Genomic DNA, 13,550 nt, shown 5'->3' with positions numbered 1-13,550 from the left:
TTGTTAAATATTATCTTTTATATTATATTTTCTATTTATAAAAAAAAAATCCAATGTTTTATTTGATTTTCCTCATAAAATAGATTATGACTATTGTAGTGTCAGGGAAAATTCTCAAAACATGCAGTAATTAAAGGACTCGCATCTTCAATTTTTCTCATATTATATATTGGTTTTGTTAAAAAAATAAGTAATTTTACCCTCATTATTTTTAACCAACTACTTACTATCACTAATTAAAATTTATTCATCGTTAAAAGGTAGCAATGAACTACTATCACCATTACAGGTAGCTTTATCTAATATTTATCAATTGCAATCAAGCGTAACACCGTGCTTCAGCCCAGAGACTCGCTGCGTACAGAAGTGAGATGTTCCTTTGGGCCCTTCTTCTATTTGCTGCGATGGGGAGGGCGGATGAAATTATAAGTGTGGCCAAATTTGGCAACCAACTTCCAAAAGAAATACCAGCTCTCATCGTGACTGCTATTGGAAAAAATCCACCCAAAAACAATTATGAGGACTCAATAAATTTAAACACTCTTAGATACATAATTGTTGTAAGTATTTTAAACTTAATTTTTGCTCAATATGTGCAAATCTTTAAAATAAAAACAAATATGAAGGTGCTTCAAATATAAACAAATTTTCCACCATCCAAATTAACAATAACATTGAGCATTACTTGTGTGTTGATCAAGCCAAAAGTTCAAATTTATCTTTCATTTTGATTCACTCTCATATTAACATGATACACTTTATTAACATAATAAATAGTCGCTCTTATGTTATTTTATGAAACATAAAACAAGATTATTCAAAATGTGCATTTATAAAGGTAATATTTCAATTTTTTCATAATAAAAAAGATAACACGGCATGGGAGCAGATCACCTTTGTCAACATATCGCAATGACCCGTATCCATATTACAACATTAAATTCTGGCCAGATGGACCAGGCCAGCTTACCAGAGTAAATAAAATTTTTAAAAATAAATAAGTAATAAAAATTCAATCACAGAAGGAATTTTTTATTGTAAACAGTATGGAAAGCAGCAGCTCTTCGCTTCTGGACAGCAGCTTCGAAAGCGATACAATGGATTTATAAATACTAATTACTTTCCAAATGACACGGCCGCACGGTCGAACCCATACGACAGAGACTTTATGAGCGCCGCCTGTCTGCTCGCTGGTTTCTATCCTCCTAGCGATTACCAACTGTGGAATCCTTCAATTCTTTGGCAGCCTGTGCCCATCTGGGAAGAGCCGTTTGACGTTGACATTGTACAATACATAAAAATTAAAACGCTAATCCTTCCTTTTTGAATATAAAAATAATTTTTCTTAGGTGACATCGAGAGCAAATGTTTGTCCGACTGTAAAAAAGGAACAGACAAGGATTTTTAAGAAGCTTGATAAGAAATTGGAATCAGATAATAAAAACTTGACTTTGTATGTTTCAAAACACACAGGCCGTAATACAACGACTCTAATAGATTTAGCGCTATTATGGGACACTTTAAATCTACAGGTTTTCATTTTTTCAAAAATACAAAATAAAATAAAATAATTATTTATTTTTTTTTAGCAAGAAAATGGTTTTAAACTTCCAAAATGGACTAAAAAAATCTTTCCTACAATTCTGACTCCCTATTATGTTCAAGCAATAGCTGCTTTAATTATAGGGAGTCCAAAAATGACCAGATTGACTTCTGGTAGCTTTTTTTTTCATTTGTTGTAATGTTTTGTTTATATATAAACAAATTCATGGTTTTATGTTTAGGACCTGTACTCGAAAATGTGAACAGCCAGTTGCAAAGAAAGGTAAATGGCACAATGGTGCCTGACAGACGGATGTACTTGCTGGCAGCACACGATGTTACACTTATTGCGATATTAGGTGGTCTCGGATTCAAAGATCCATTTTTGGTCGATACCAGTGCTTACATAGTTTTTGAACTACACGAAAACTCAAGAGGGCATATCGTTCAGGTAACACATGACGCCGAGTCGTAATTATCGCTTGATTAATTGTTTGTCTCTAGATGTTGTACTTTAACAACAGTGCGACTGCAGAACCGACTGTGCTCAACGCCCCCAACTGCAACAACCCATGTAACTTAAAGGACTTTTCAAAAATGGTCGACAGTGTCGCACCAAAAAATTGGAAGTCAGAATGTAGGATTGAAGAAGATAACTAGTCAAAACAATAAACTTTCATTATAATCATAACACAAATCACTACTTGTCAATATATTTTATAAAATAAATCATTCTTAATAATTCCTGTTAGTTCAGAACAAAATTTCACCTAATTTGCATAAATAAAAGTTTTAGATTGCAGCTTATTCGTCAGCCACGAAATAATGAGATTCTCATAAATTATGAAAATATCAAATATAAAAATATTTTTCAAATTTATATTCCATTTTGGAATTAATAATTTGTTTAAAATAAAAAGAAAAAAAAAAGAAGTATAAACTGAAATGTTCAATTGTAGGATAGTATTGTCCACTAATTTAAATTTGATCGCTTATAGATACCGGTCTTTTTGCCAACCTATCCCACAAGTTTCACAAACGCAAAATAATTTATTTTAGGTATTTTATTATAAATAATTAATCAAAACTAGAAAATGAATGCAAAACAGTCATAAAATTATTGAATTTCTTTTTGCCAAACTGAACTTTTACCTTATCCTAAATATCACATCTTTTGTCTTGGAAACATTTTGATATATGCTTCTTATGAAGAAATAGGAAGAAGCCTTGTACATTTTTCATGAACAACTTTTCTGTACAACTACATTGCGTCTTGAACATAAATGACAATAGGCAATTTGCTGCATAGACAAAAATGCAAGTATGTTTTTCTATGAATATCGCATTCAAACTATTAAAAGGTCTTATGAAATGAAACACGAATTGCTATCCAATTGCTCTTTTTATCATTAAAAAAAAAATTTAAAAATGTTATTTACAAAAAAGTTGTTCCTGAAGATTATGCAAAACTTAATTTTTTAATGAAAAGTACATATCTTCTTTTATACATAATTGACAATGAGTTTATATAGGTAGTTCAGTAGTTGGGGTAAAACAAAATTAAATTTAAGAAAGCTTTTTTCAAAACTAAGCACATGCAGTAAATAATATTTGATCTATTTTATAAACCATTTTCATTCAAATTTCCGGCTTTTGTTTATTTATAGTGAATTTATCACTGTGTTTATATCTCAAATACAATACGACAAACAAAAAAAATGCAGTCGATTTACATACACAAAAGTGTAACAATTCAGGTGGCTTTTTAAGACATAGAATAAAGAAGGGTTTTCGTTTCGAGCATGAGATGCATAAGGTTGTGTTTGTACAACGTGTGCTCGGTTCCATGGGTGACTTTCAACACGTCGCTAGCGGCTTCGAACATTTCCAGCGCCTGTGTGGTATTGTTGTTGTACAGGAGGATCTTGCCATACTTTAAATAGTGGTAACCTAGCAACGGACTATACCGGCCGCAATATAATCTGGAAATTAATAGGAAAGTTAAATACGTTAAAAAGAAATGGGTGGTAATAACATTTATTTATTTACTTGTAGCCATTTGTTAATTTCTGTCCTAGTTCGATGGCTTCGTCCCATTTCTGGAGTTGTATCGCACTCTCAAAAGCGAGATCTAGAGTTTGTACATAAATTATATTGTTGTGGTGGACTAGACCTTCCATCTTGGCAAGGCATAATTTACAAGAATCAAAATCTTTGTTTTAAAATGTAAGGAAAAAGTGGTTAATAAAAAGCATGTTTTTTTCTGATTGCATTGAAGGATACAAGCAATTTGGTCCATTAATTCATATTGATGTGTTGTAAAATTAATTACTTCTTTGTAAAGAAGAACTGTCTCTTCTGGTACCTTACAGCCGCACATCGTACAACTCACGTTTTCCTTGAAGACAAAATTAAAATTATTGTTTATGTAAATACATAATAAACTAGTTTTAATAGGTTCCATTAAAGAATGAAACTTGAAACAATTAAATGAAGAACATCGATGTTTGTCATGTCACATGCGCTCCTAAAGGTGAAAAGGTGTTGCTTTAATCTACTGACAGACCCAGAAACTGAGGAATGGAAACAGGCAGCCTGCCCAAGTGCCACCAAGCACCGTGGTGGAAGTTATTTTTTTTTACACAGTTGCCTCACTGGGAACGTGAAACAAGTCTGCCAAGTGGGTCGCAGGTCAGCTTCCTCACATTTTGTGATAGGCAAGTGCATATTTTAATTCGTTTGGAATAAAATTCATAGGGGATCATTTACAAAGCAACCTGCATAATCCTTGAAAATTGTATAAGTATCTGATAAATGGTTTCAGACTCATAGTTGTGTATGTGATTGTACAATTGCGATGAAATTCATAGAGGACTATCTGGAAACCAACCACATAATTCCAGCAAATTTCATCAAAATCCGTATTATGGTTTCAGAGATACAGTGTGTAAATTTTACATTTGTGCACGTGATGGCGATTACCATTGATCCGTCTGGGATGAAATTCATAGGGGATCATCTAGAAACCAACCCGCACTATCTGAAAATTTCATAAATATTGGTTTCAGAGTTTTGCGGTTACAAGGAATTGATCACAGACAGACAGAAATTTGTTCAGAAAGTCATGTCATTTTAGTATGCTATATATATGCTATTCGTTTTTGTAGTTCTTCTTTTCTTAAGCTTTTATAAAACATTTATTTGCAATTTTGTCGGATTAATTAGTTGGAAGTGATGTTCCATAATTGCTATCATTTTTGCTTAAACTTGCAAAAAACACAAAAAGTTACTAAAACAGAACATTTCTTGTTGATCACACAGAGAATTATCCACCAGTGATGATTAACAAATTGATTTTAGAAATCAGGGATGTGGTCTGAATTCTTGCTTATTTCAAACTGTTACTTTACATTGCAATTAAATTGGGATATATTTAATATTCATCCTTTTAAAAACGTAATTATTGAGATAAACCCACCTTATCTACATTTACAGGTGCCGAACAGTCCTGACATTGAATGCAAGACTCAACAACTCTTTGGTCATTTTTCAAATTGCATTTTGTACAGTCGCACTCGAAATAGTATTGCGACCACAGTGCCAGATGCCTTTCCGCTCTGTTTTTCAATGTATCAATGTACGATATCCTAACCTAAAATTAAAAAAAAATATATATATATATATAAATATAAACCTCTTTACAAAAAATCGAGGTGTGATAAAGTGGGGAGGGGAAAAAAAAAAAAAAAAAAAAAAAAAAAAAAAAAAAAAAAAAAAAAAAAAAAGATACCTTGCTCCAATCATAATCTTCGATGTCAGCAACAGTTCTTATATGAATGGTAGTCCCGACAAATGTGGCGACAGCGTTGGGTTCACAAGAGTGATCGATTGTAGATGCGCCGAGATAAACAGCTGTCCCTAGGGTTGTCATGTCAAGATCAAGGACGTTAAAACTATTTACAGTCACCTAAAATTTTTAATAGTTTATTAAGATAAGCCTTATTATTGAATTTACTTAAAATAATTAAAAATAAACTTTCTTTTTTATTATCATTTTAAAACAAAAAATATTATTTTCATTTTTTCATTACATTTTTTGGTTAGATTACAAAAAGCATTATTGGCAGACTGCGAACTATACTTGTACTTTTTCTTTAATTACTAATATTTTTTTTATTGTACTGTCTTTTTATGGTATTTATTTTTTACAATTAATGGCTTAAAATGTATTTTTTACCTCAACAAAGCACTTTATGAAACTTCTTTTACACCAATAAAAACAAATATGGGGAAAATGATAACATATACTTTTTTAAAATATTTTTTGTTGTTTGCTTTGGAAATACACCATTTAAAACAAATAATTAAACGTTGCAATTTTATGAAGTTTAAAGATAAATTGTACTCTAATACTAATGAATATTAAGAGCTGTCCAAAATAGCTTCTAACATAAAAATAGGGTGCATAAATTTTAATTTAGCAAAAGTATTGGGAAACTGAAAAAGTGCTGTCGTGATTGAAGAAGAAGAAAAAAAAACGTGAAAAAAAGATACTTCTAATTAAATATATATAAGATTAGAACTAGAAACATTAATTCTAAATTACAAAACTCATTTTCAAGTTGATCAAAATTATAATTTAATGTGTGGTGGTTAGTGACTGTTAACCGATAATTATTCAGAAATCGTGAGATGCGGTCTGGTGTGATGTAGGTTTCAGAAAAACATTTTCTTTATCGTGCCAACGTTTCGATCTTTTATTGAGATCATCTTCAGGGCCTGGGATTTACAAACATTGTTTACATTTAACAAATACATTTAGGATGTGGAAAAAAGTGAATTTATACAATGCAAAATATATATTTTTATTCAATCAAGTATTTCTACTCACTCAAAGTGTTGTCTTCTGTGTAATTTTGCCATTCTTGCGTGTCGTGTTGAGAGTGCAAGTGAGATATTGCTGTTTTGTGTTAATATACGTTGGATTTTGAAGGGGTGGGGAAGGAAGTCCGTATAGAAAAGACATTTTTGTACAAGGCATCGGCTTCTTTGAGGTGAAAAGAGCCAACGAAGGGAAAAAAACGTTGGTAATGGTTCGGCTAGATTATCCTTTCAGGATTATATAGAAGGGGATAAATACGAAAAGGAAAGCTAAATTGTTGAAAAATTAGACTATGTGAAAAATGTTTGAGGTGTGGAATGTGATGAGATGATATATGTATGTTATCTATATTGAATTTGATTAATGATATTGGCATAGCTGCAACTGAGTTTACATGTATCTGTTCTGTAAATGATGCTATGTTTATCTCTCTTGATGTAAACAATTTCTCAAAAAATACGTTTATGTTTGTTTTGTTCTGTGTGTAATATATTTGGATTGTTGAAGTCAAAGTCAAGTTTAAAAAAAAAAAAAAAAAAAAAATATATATATATTTTTTTTTTGCATTGTATAAATTCACTGTTTTCCACAACCTACATGCATTTTTTGTTAAATGTAAACAATGTTTGTAAATCCCAGGCCCTGAAGATGATCTCAATAAAGAACGAAACGTTGGCACGATAAAGAAAATGTTTTTCTGAAACCTACATCACACCCGACCGCATCTCACGATTTCTGAATAATTATAATTTAATTTGAATTATCTCATGTTTTCTTATTAAAGCTGAAGCATAGCAATTATTAATTTGTTAAGATCACCTATCGCGTAAGTTGTTAAACTGTTATACAAATCATGCAACTTTTCCTAACTCAGCGATGATTGCATGCATTTATGCACTTCAACTTTACACTATTATCAACACTGATTCTTCACACAATAAGAGTTATGAAATCTCTAAATGAGTATTTTTGACCATATCTATGAGATCTTTTCCCTCACTTTTGCTGCAAGCAATCAATTGGACTGGGCACACATTTACTATAACATTATAATATAAAAATAAACTAAATTTTAAAAACAATATAAAACAAATTTTGTAATAGAACTTCTAAATAAAATAGCAATGTTTGATTAATATTGGAGCTTTGTTTGAAAATATTATTTTTTGTAACTTAAGAAAAAAAGGTTTGCAACTTTTAAAAATAGGCTAAGAACAAATGAATATAGCAAAGTAGAAATGAAATGGGAGAAGTTATGAATTATGCCAACTACAAAGAAAAATTAATAGAGAAAAATGCTAGAAATATAAAACAAACTTGCTGTTGCTTCTAATTATTTAATATTGAATTTTTGTTTGTTTTATGACAGCACCCTTCCATACAGGCCGACAAACTCGGGGAAATTTGGCAGATTTTCCCGTCCCATGAAATCAGAGAGGACGTGATAGAGGCAGTTCGAGTGTTCCATTTTCTTCTTGTCTTCCTTGATGTCAGAGTAATCTAAACAGTGATAAAATTGTTACTTCATCAATGGCATTAACAACTATTGAAATAACTTACGAGACATTAAATCCTTGAACATCCTAAACCGGTTTTTAGAGTAGAAACCTTTCTCATGTCCTCCACCTCTCTGAAATGATCAATAATAATTAAAAATCAATAATATCAATGGTGTGGATAACTGTTTAGTTTTAAATAAAGCAAGTTTATTTTAAACAAAATCTTTTCCTAAAGCCTACTGTGTGGAAACATACAAAATAAAAAAAAACAATAATTGTGAAGATAAATAGACAAATAATTTACCTTGAGCTTCATAATGATTCGTGCCAAGAGTCTGGCAGCGTTGGGCAATTCTCGGTTCGGAGGCAACTTTTTCAAATTTAAACATTCATTTCTGTGAAAAGTCCAAGAATTTTTCTGGCAGGTGCTATCACAGTATTTTACATATTCACACCCAGAACACCTCAGCAATTCACATCTGTAAAATTTAACAACAGAAATCTTATTATAAATTATTAGCATTAATATGTTATAAATAAACAAAAATTCAACAACCAACATTTCAACAGGGTGGGTGGTATCATGATTTTCGTTTTGTTCATTGTATCTGGTATGGGAATTTTTTGATAGGAATAATGAATTTTTATGAAAAAACACTCAATTTATCAGATTTGTACATTTATAGTTAGAAGATAAAAAAAAACAATTATTATTATTTTATGATTCTTCCTTCTTGAAGGTGGGATAATAGGTCATCTGACCAGAAGATGACCTATTATCCCACCTTCAAGAAGGAAGAATCATAAGATTAACTTTTGAGGTCAAAATATAAGAAAACATTATTATTTTAATTCCTATGTTTATAACTTCACCACACATCCCCACATTAAGGCCATTGTTGGTCAAAGTTTGTTGGCAGTTTTACATGTAAAAGTTGTAAATGTTTAGCTTTCTCACACCACATGAAGACACAGAACCATAAACCACACATCCAAGTTAAAAATAACAAAATATTACATTTTTATTTATTATATAAAAACCTAGTTTCTTATATAACAAATATTTGTACTTTGTGGTGGTCAAAAATAAATAAAACTGATATTTCATGGTGACGTAAGCAAGGCATGTTTTCATTTTAGGTAATTTATAAACATTCTGGCTTGCCTATACGTATGCTTTTGTCAGTCAGGCGTTCTTTAGCATTTTGCCATATTCAGTAGCAGATTTCATATTTGGATCAGTCTGATCAAACAACAAAAATACAAATATATTTGAATTTTATGAAATTCAAATGTGACAGGCAATTGTGAAATATTGAGAGTACGTGAAAAACACCTTTCAATTTTTTTTTTTCCATAAAAAGTAAATAACACCAATATATGAACCAGGATGGTCAGAAACGAACCCAACCAAAATCATTAGAAATATTCAACAGTTCCTTTTTATGTAGCCAACAAAACAATACTAATATTCTGTGGTATAATAGTGTGTAATATGCCATTCCTACATGACAACATATTATCCAGATATTGCCAGTTGTTTTTTTATTTCACTCTTGCTTACCTTGTTACCAATAGTAAGGGGAACTGTGGTGGCCGAGTGGTTAGGGCGTCCAACTATTTGCCAAGCTGGCAATCCTGGGTATGAATCCCGGCACAACCTATGGTTTTTCAAATGAGAATAATATGAAAGGATTTTTGAATAGTTTGATACCTCGTCCACGACACCCAACGGTTAGTTGGATATTAAAGTTAATTATGGGTGTTGGTCTGCGAGTCGGTGAACATAGGGTCGCTTTTTGTTTCTGTCTTCACTTGTGTGTTAAGTTTTTCAAATATGCGAGTTAAGACAGACAAAATTAGTGTCCCTATGGTAGTTCAGCATGAGTTAAGACATTAAGCACTTATGTATGACAGGAATTACATTACTTTTTAATCCTTTATATTTCATGGTCCAATTGACCAAATAACTTCTTTTAATTAATTAATCTTTTTATGTAAGGTTTTTGGTTGAAATGAAAAAGTTAGTGTTATTAGCGGGATTCAAACCCACGACCTTTGGCTAAATACATCACTGCTCTACCACTTGAGCTATCGTGACTTCAATCCACTCAGACAACTTCCCATCTCAACTTACAACTTTACAATTTTCCCTTCGTTTTGCCATTTTTCAAATGTCGTGAAATCGGGATTCGGTTCTCATCGACAAATGAAATGGCCACAGAGAGCTTTAGTGAAGATATAACTTTGTTTTACTTATTGAATCCGTTATAATTCGTGGTCCAATTGACTTGATTGATTGAAAAATAGCAAAAAGGAGGTTAAATTCGAAAGGTAGGTTGAGATGGGGAGTTGGTGTCCGAGTGTATGGAAGTCACAATAGCTCAAGTGGTTGAGCAGCGGCGTATTTAGCCGAAAAGGTTGTGGGTTCCTGCTTATGACACTTACTTTTTCATCTCAACCAGGACCTTACATAAAAAAATAATTAATTGAAATAATAAATATGGTCAATAACCATAAATGGAGTAATATATAATCTTGAAATATGTGAAAGTTTGTTAATATAGATCTTTACGAATGAAAACCATAAGTATTGAAAAAATATACAGATTTTTACGCAAAATATTCTTAAATGGCATAAAGAACATCTCCATCCAATATACTATCGAGTATAATAACTTTATTAAGCTGTAAATGATTCTTTTTAATCCGGTTCGAAAACAGGAAAGTTCATGTCATCTTTACGCGATCGTCCTGCAGGTGGATGTGCGAAGTCTCGAAACGTTTTTACTGTTATTTTAACGAAGTGGCATCGATAAAATATTTTATAGAGTAATCAACTTGCCCAGAATAACAGTTATCGCATCTGTCCTTTCTGTGGTTGGTCGACAGCACGTGGACGAAGGGCTTTTCCGAGTGGATCAAGGAGCCCTTTTTCATCGTGACTCCCTTCATGGCTGCGGATCGCGGAAGCAGCTTTTTTCCCCAGCATCCGACTTTTTACGGAAGACGCCTGGCCAGAGCCGGACTTCAGAAAAGGCTCATACGAGATTATTTCAGGAGATGAGGAACTCGGCGGGCCTCAAGTAGCGGCTGAAAGCGGATTTTTTCCCCTTTGATAATAACTGAACGACTGGCAGCAGGCAGGCTGTAAAAATAAATCGTCTAATTTTAAAAGCGTGGAGCTAACGTGCGCACGAGGGACGAATAGCAGTCAAGGTGTTAGGTTTCACAATTCACTCAGCACGCTTCACGTCTCAGCTGTTTCGAGTTCCGGCAGGGTTTCAAACAACCGCCGGATGGCACAACCGTCATTCCAATGATGTCATCACCATGCACGTTGTTTTCGTGTTCTGCTAAATTTAAAATAAGCAAAACTGTGCGTTCTGCGACATTGCTTCGTTAGTACCGTCAATTGAATGCAAAGTTTCCTGAAAACAGCAAAACTAGTTTAATTTATTTTTTATTTAATAATATTTCAATTTAATATAATAATTTTAATTGTAATAATATTATATAATATTTATTTATTTTATACAGGCTGATAGCCTAATTTACATAGATGAAATATAAAATTATACATAAAATAATTAAAATATTGGAAACGATATATATATATATTTTTATACTCTTCCAACAGTGCATTGTTAATTCCTGCAAATTCTCTGGTACCAGTGGGCGACTTTTTATCCTCTTTGACAACTCATCCCAAAGTTCTTCTATAGGGTTTAAGTTGGGACTACATACTGGCTGCTCCAAATATTGAATTAAGGAGATATCTAGTTTTAATAATTTATCAATGTAAACCAAAAACAAGATAGGCACAAGTACAGTACATCGTGGAATCCCAGAACCTCAAGGTTTTTTTTTTAATTCACATTTGCGTTAGTTATTTGGATGTGATCTTTTAAATAGGTTTTAACACGATTTATTGTAGTACCATATATACCAATATCAAATTCCAATAAACATGTTTTGTTTTTGTGAAGGCCTATTTAGGTGCAGATATTGTAACTAGGAGAGGAAAAACCACAAGCAAGATCCTACGCAAAGGAGCCACTGGCAAGGCTATGAATAGAATATTTTTATTGTGTTCACAATTTCATAGTACAAATGTCACAAAATAAATACACAATTCATTACTCTATTCTTTATACAACCTCCTTGAATTCATCCTTGTGGTATATAGGATTTTCTCTTAATGACTTTTCTTTTTTTAATAAATGTTAAGAATACACAGTCATTAACAATTTTATCTTATTGGGGAGAATGGTGTATTTCCTAATTGTACTGTTTTCTGGGCTCTTTGCTGTTTTTTTCATTGAACCGAAAGGAATTACTAAATTATTGTAATTTCTAGTATTTATCTTGGTCGTTTCAAAGCAAGTCTCAATAATATGGCTTTCCTTTCTATAGTACTCTTTTTATGGCTTACTATATTATATTAATATACTTTAGATTGGAGTCCTACAGTGCAGGTATAGTCACTTTCAGCTCATTGGCTAGTGGTTTACTATGAGCTTTGTTTTTTCTTAAAGATTATTCTTAATCCATATTTGCTTAGTGGTCATATTTGACCATATTAATTATTCCAATTAATTATTCTTTTTATTTAAGGTTTTGGGTTGAGATGAAAATATAGCAAAAAGAGGGAAAATTCAAATGGTTGTAGGTTGAGATGAGAAGTTGGTGTCTGAGGGGATCGAAGCCATGATAGCTCAAATGGCTAGAGCAGTGGCATATTGAGCCGAAGGTTGTGGGTTGAAATCCTACTTGTGACACTAATTTTTCATCTCAACCAAAAACTTTAGATAAAAAGAATAATTAATTATTCTTAATGCCTTTTTTTTGCATTTTTAGTATTATTTCTGCATATATTTCACCACCCCAAAATCTTTTGGCATTATTTCCAATTCCTTAAAGTTGTGATAATTTGAAAAACAGTTCATAGTATACTGATATCAGTGACATTTCTTAATTTGCTTAGTACAAAATAGGTCAGGGCATGTTTTCTGCATACATAGTTAATATGATTATGCCATTTAAGCTTATTACCTAGTATAAAACCTAGAAACTTAATAAACTTTGAACCAAATATTTCATCCACACAGAAAGTGTGGTGCTATTCTTGTGGTGTCATATTGGTGTTGTGTGAAATTGTTGTGAAATGTTAATTTATATTTATTCAGAAATCGTGAGATGCGGTCTGGTGTGATGTAGGTTTCAGAAAAACATTTTTTTTATCGAGCCAACGTTTCGATCTTTATTGAGATCATCTTCAGGGCTCAAAGTGTTTGTATTCTGTGTAATTGTGCCATTCTTGCGTGTCGTGTTGAGAGTTCCCAAGAATGGCACAATTACACAGAAGACAAACACTTGATGATTGTGACAGGGTGGGGACACAGTAAATCTCCCTTTTATATTGTATTTAGTAATAAAATTAATATTGTCAGCAAGTTGGAAGGTAGGAATATTCTTATCTGTACTATTTACAAAACTTTTAAGTCATTTAATCATCACATTAAGTATAGGTCCTAAAATGGATCCCTGAGATAAATCATATTTGAGTACTTCCAGAATAAATTCCATTAATCATTACATTGTTTCTCGTTTTTCAAAATTTTTTT

General features: G+C 31.9%; 2 protein-coding genes across 2 annotated transcripts; one reads left to right on the top strand and one right to left on the bottom strand.

Annotated features, from left to right (window-relative positions):
• The first annotated feature begins 52 nt into the window (after nucleotides 1-52).
• On the top strand, nucleotides 53-3,252 carry LOC106668083 (lysosomal acid phosphatase-like). Its single transcript, XM_014396506.2, has 7 exons — nucleotides 53-560; nucleotides 870-974; nucleotides 1,046-1,285; nucleotides 1,350-1,532; nucleotides 1,590-1,716; nucleotides 1,785-1,993; nucleotides 2,047-3,252. Exons 1-7 carry the CDS (start codon nucleotides 372-374, stop codon nucleotides 2,200-2,202), a joined length of 1,209 nt encoding a protein of 402 aa, XP_014251992.2. The 5' UTR covers nucleotides 53-371; the 3' UTR covers nucleotides 2,203-3,252.
• Nucleotides 2,203-11,193, bottom strand: LOC106668178 (histone-lysine N-methyltransferase SMYD3). The gene is made up of 9 exons (XM_014396694.2): nucleotides 10,769-11,193; nucleotides 8,228-8,402; nucleotides 7,985-8,054; nucleotides 7,797-7,924; nucleotides 5,333-5,509; nucleotides 5,021-5,194; nucleotides 3,826-3,940; nucleotides 3,592-3,754; nucleotides 2,203-3,524 (listed from the first exon to the last, which is right to left on the bottom strand). Exons 1-9 carry the CDS (start codon nucleotides 10,876-10,878, stop codon nucleotides 3,308-3,310), a joined length of 1,329 nt encoding a protein of 442 aa, XP_014252180.1. The 5' UTR covers nucleotides 10,879-11,193; the 3' UTR covers nucleotides 2,203-3,307.
• Nucleotides 11,194-13,550: the final 2,357 nt, after the last annotated feature.

The sequence above is a fragment of the Cimex lectularius genome, unplaced genomic scaffold, assembly GCF_000648675.2.
Source record: "Cimex lectularius strain Harlan isolate CLEC.00 unplaced genomic scaffold, Clec_2.1 scaffold349, whole genome shotgun sequence".
Lineage (NCBI taxonomy): Eukaryota > Metazoa > Arthropoda > Insecta > Hemiptera > Cimicidae > Cimex > Cimex lectularius.
This window is presented reverse-complemented; position numbering and strand designations above follow the sequence as displayed.

Excerpts from the sequence above, each read along its gene's own strand:
- LOC106668178 (XM_014396694.2), bottom strand. The coding sequence starts at position 10,878 with ATGAAGGGAGTCACGATGAAAAAGGGCTCCTTGATCCACTCGGAAAAG. Across the intron at positions 7,925-7,984 it reads GTTCAAGGATTTAATGTCTC|ATTACTCTGACATCAAGGAA; the intron begins GTAAGTTATTTC and ends ATCACTGTTTAG. Across the intron at positions 3,525-3,591 it reads AAATTAACAAATGGCTACAA|ATTATATTGCGGCCGGTATA; the intron begins GTAAATAAATAA and ends ATTAATTTCCAG.
- LOC106668083 (XM_014396506.2), top strand. The coding sequence starts at position 372 with ATGTTCCTTTGGGCCCTTCTTCTATTTGCTGCGATGGGGAGGGCGGAT. Across the intron at positions 1,286-1,349 it reads AGCCGTTTGACGTTGACATT|GTGACATCGAGAGCAAATGT; the intron begins GTACAATACATA and ends AATTTTTCTTAG. Across the intron at positions 1,533-1,589 it reads GGGACACTTTAAATCTACAG|CAAGAAAATGGTTTTAAACT; the intron begins GTTTTCATTTTT and ends ATTTTTTTTTAG.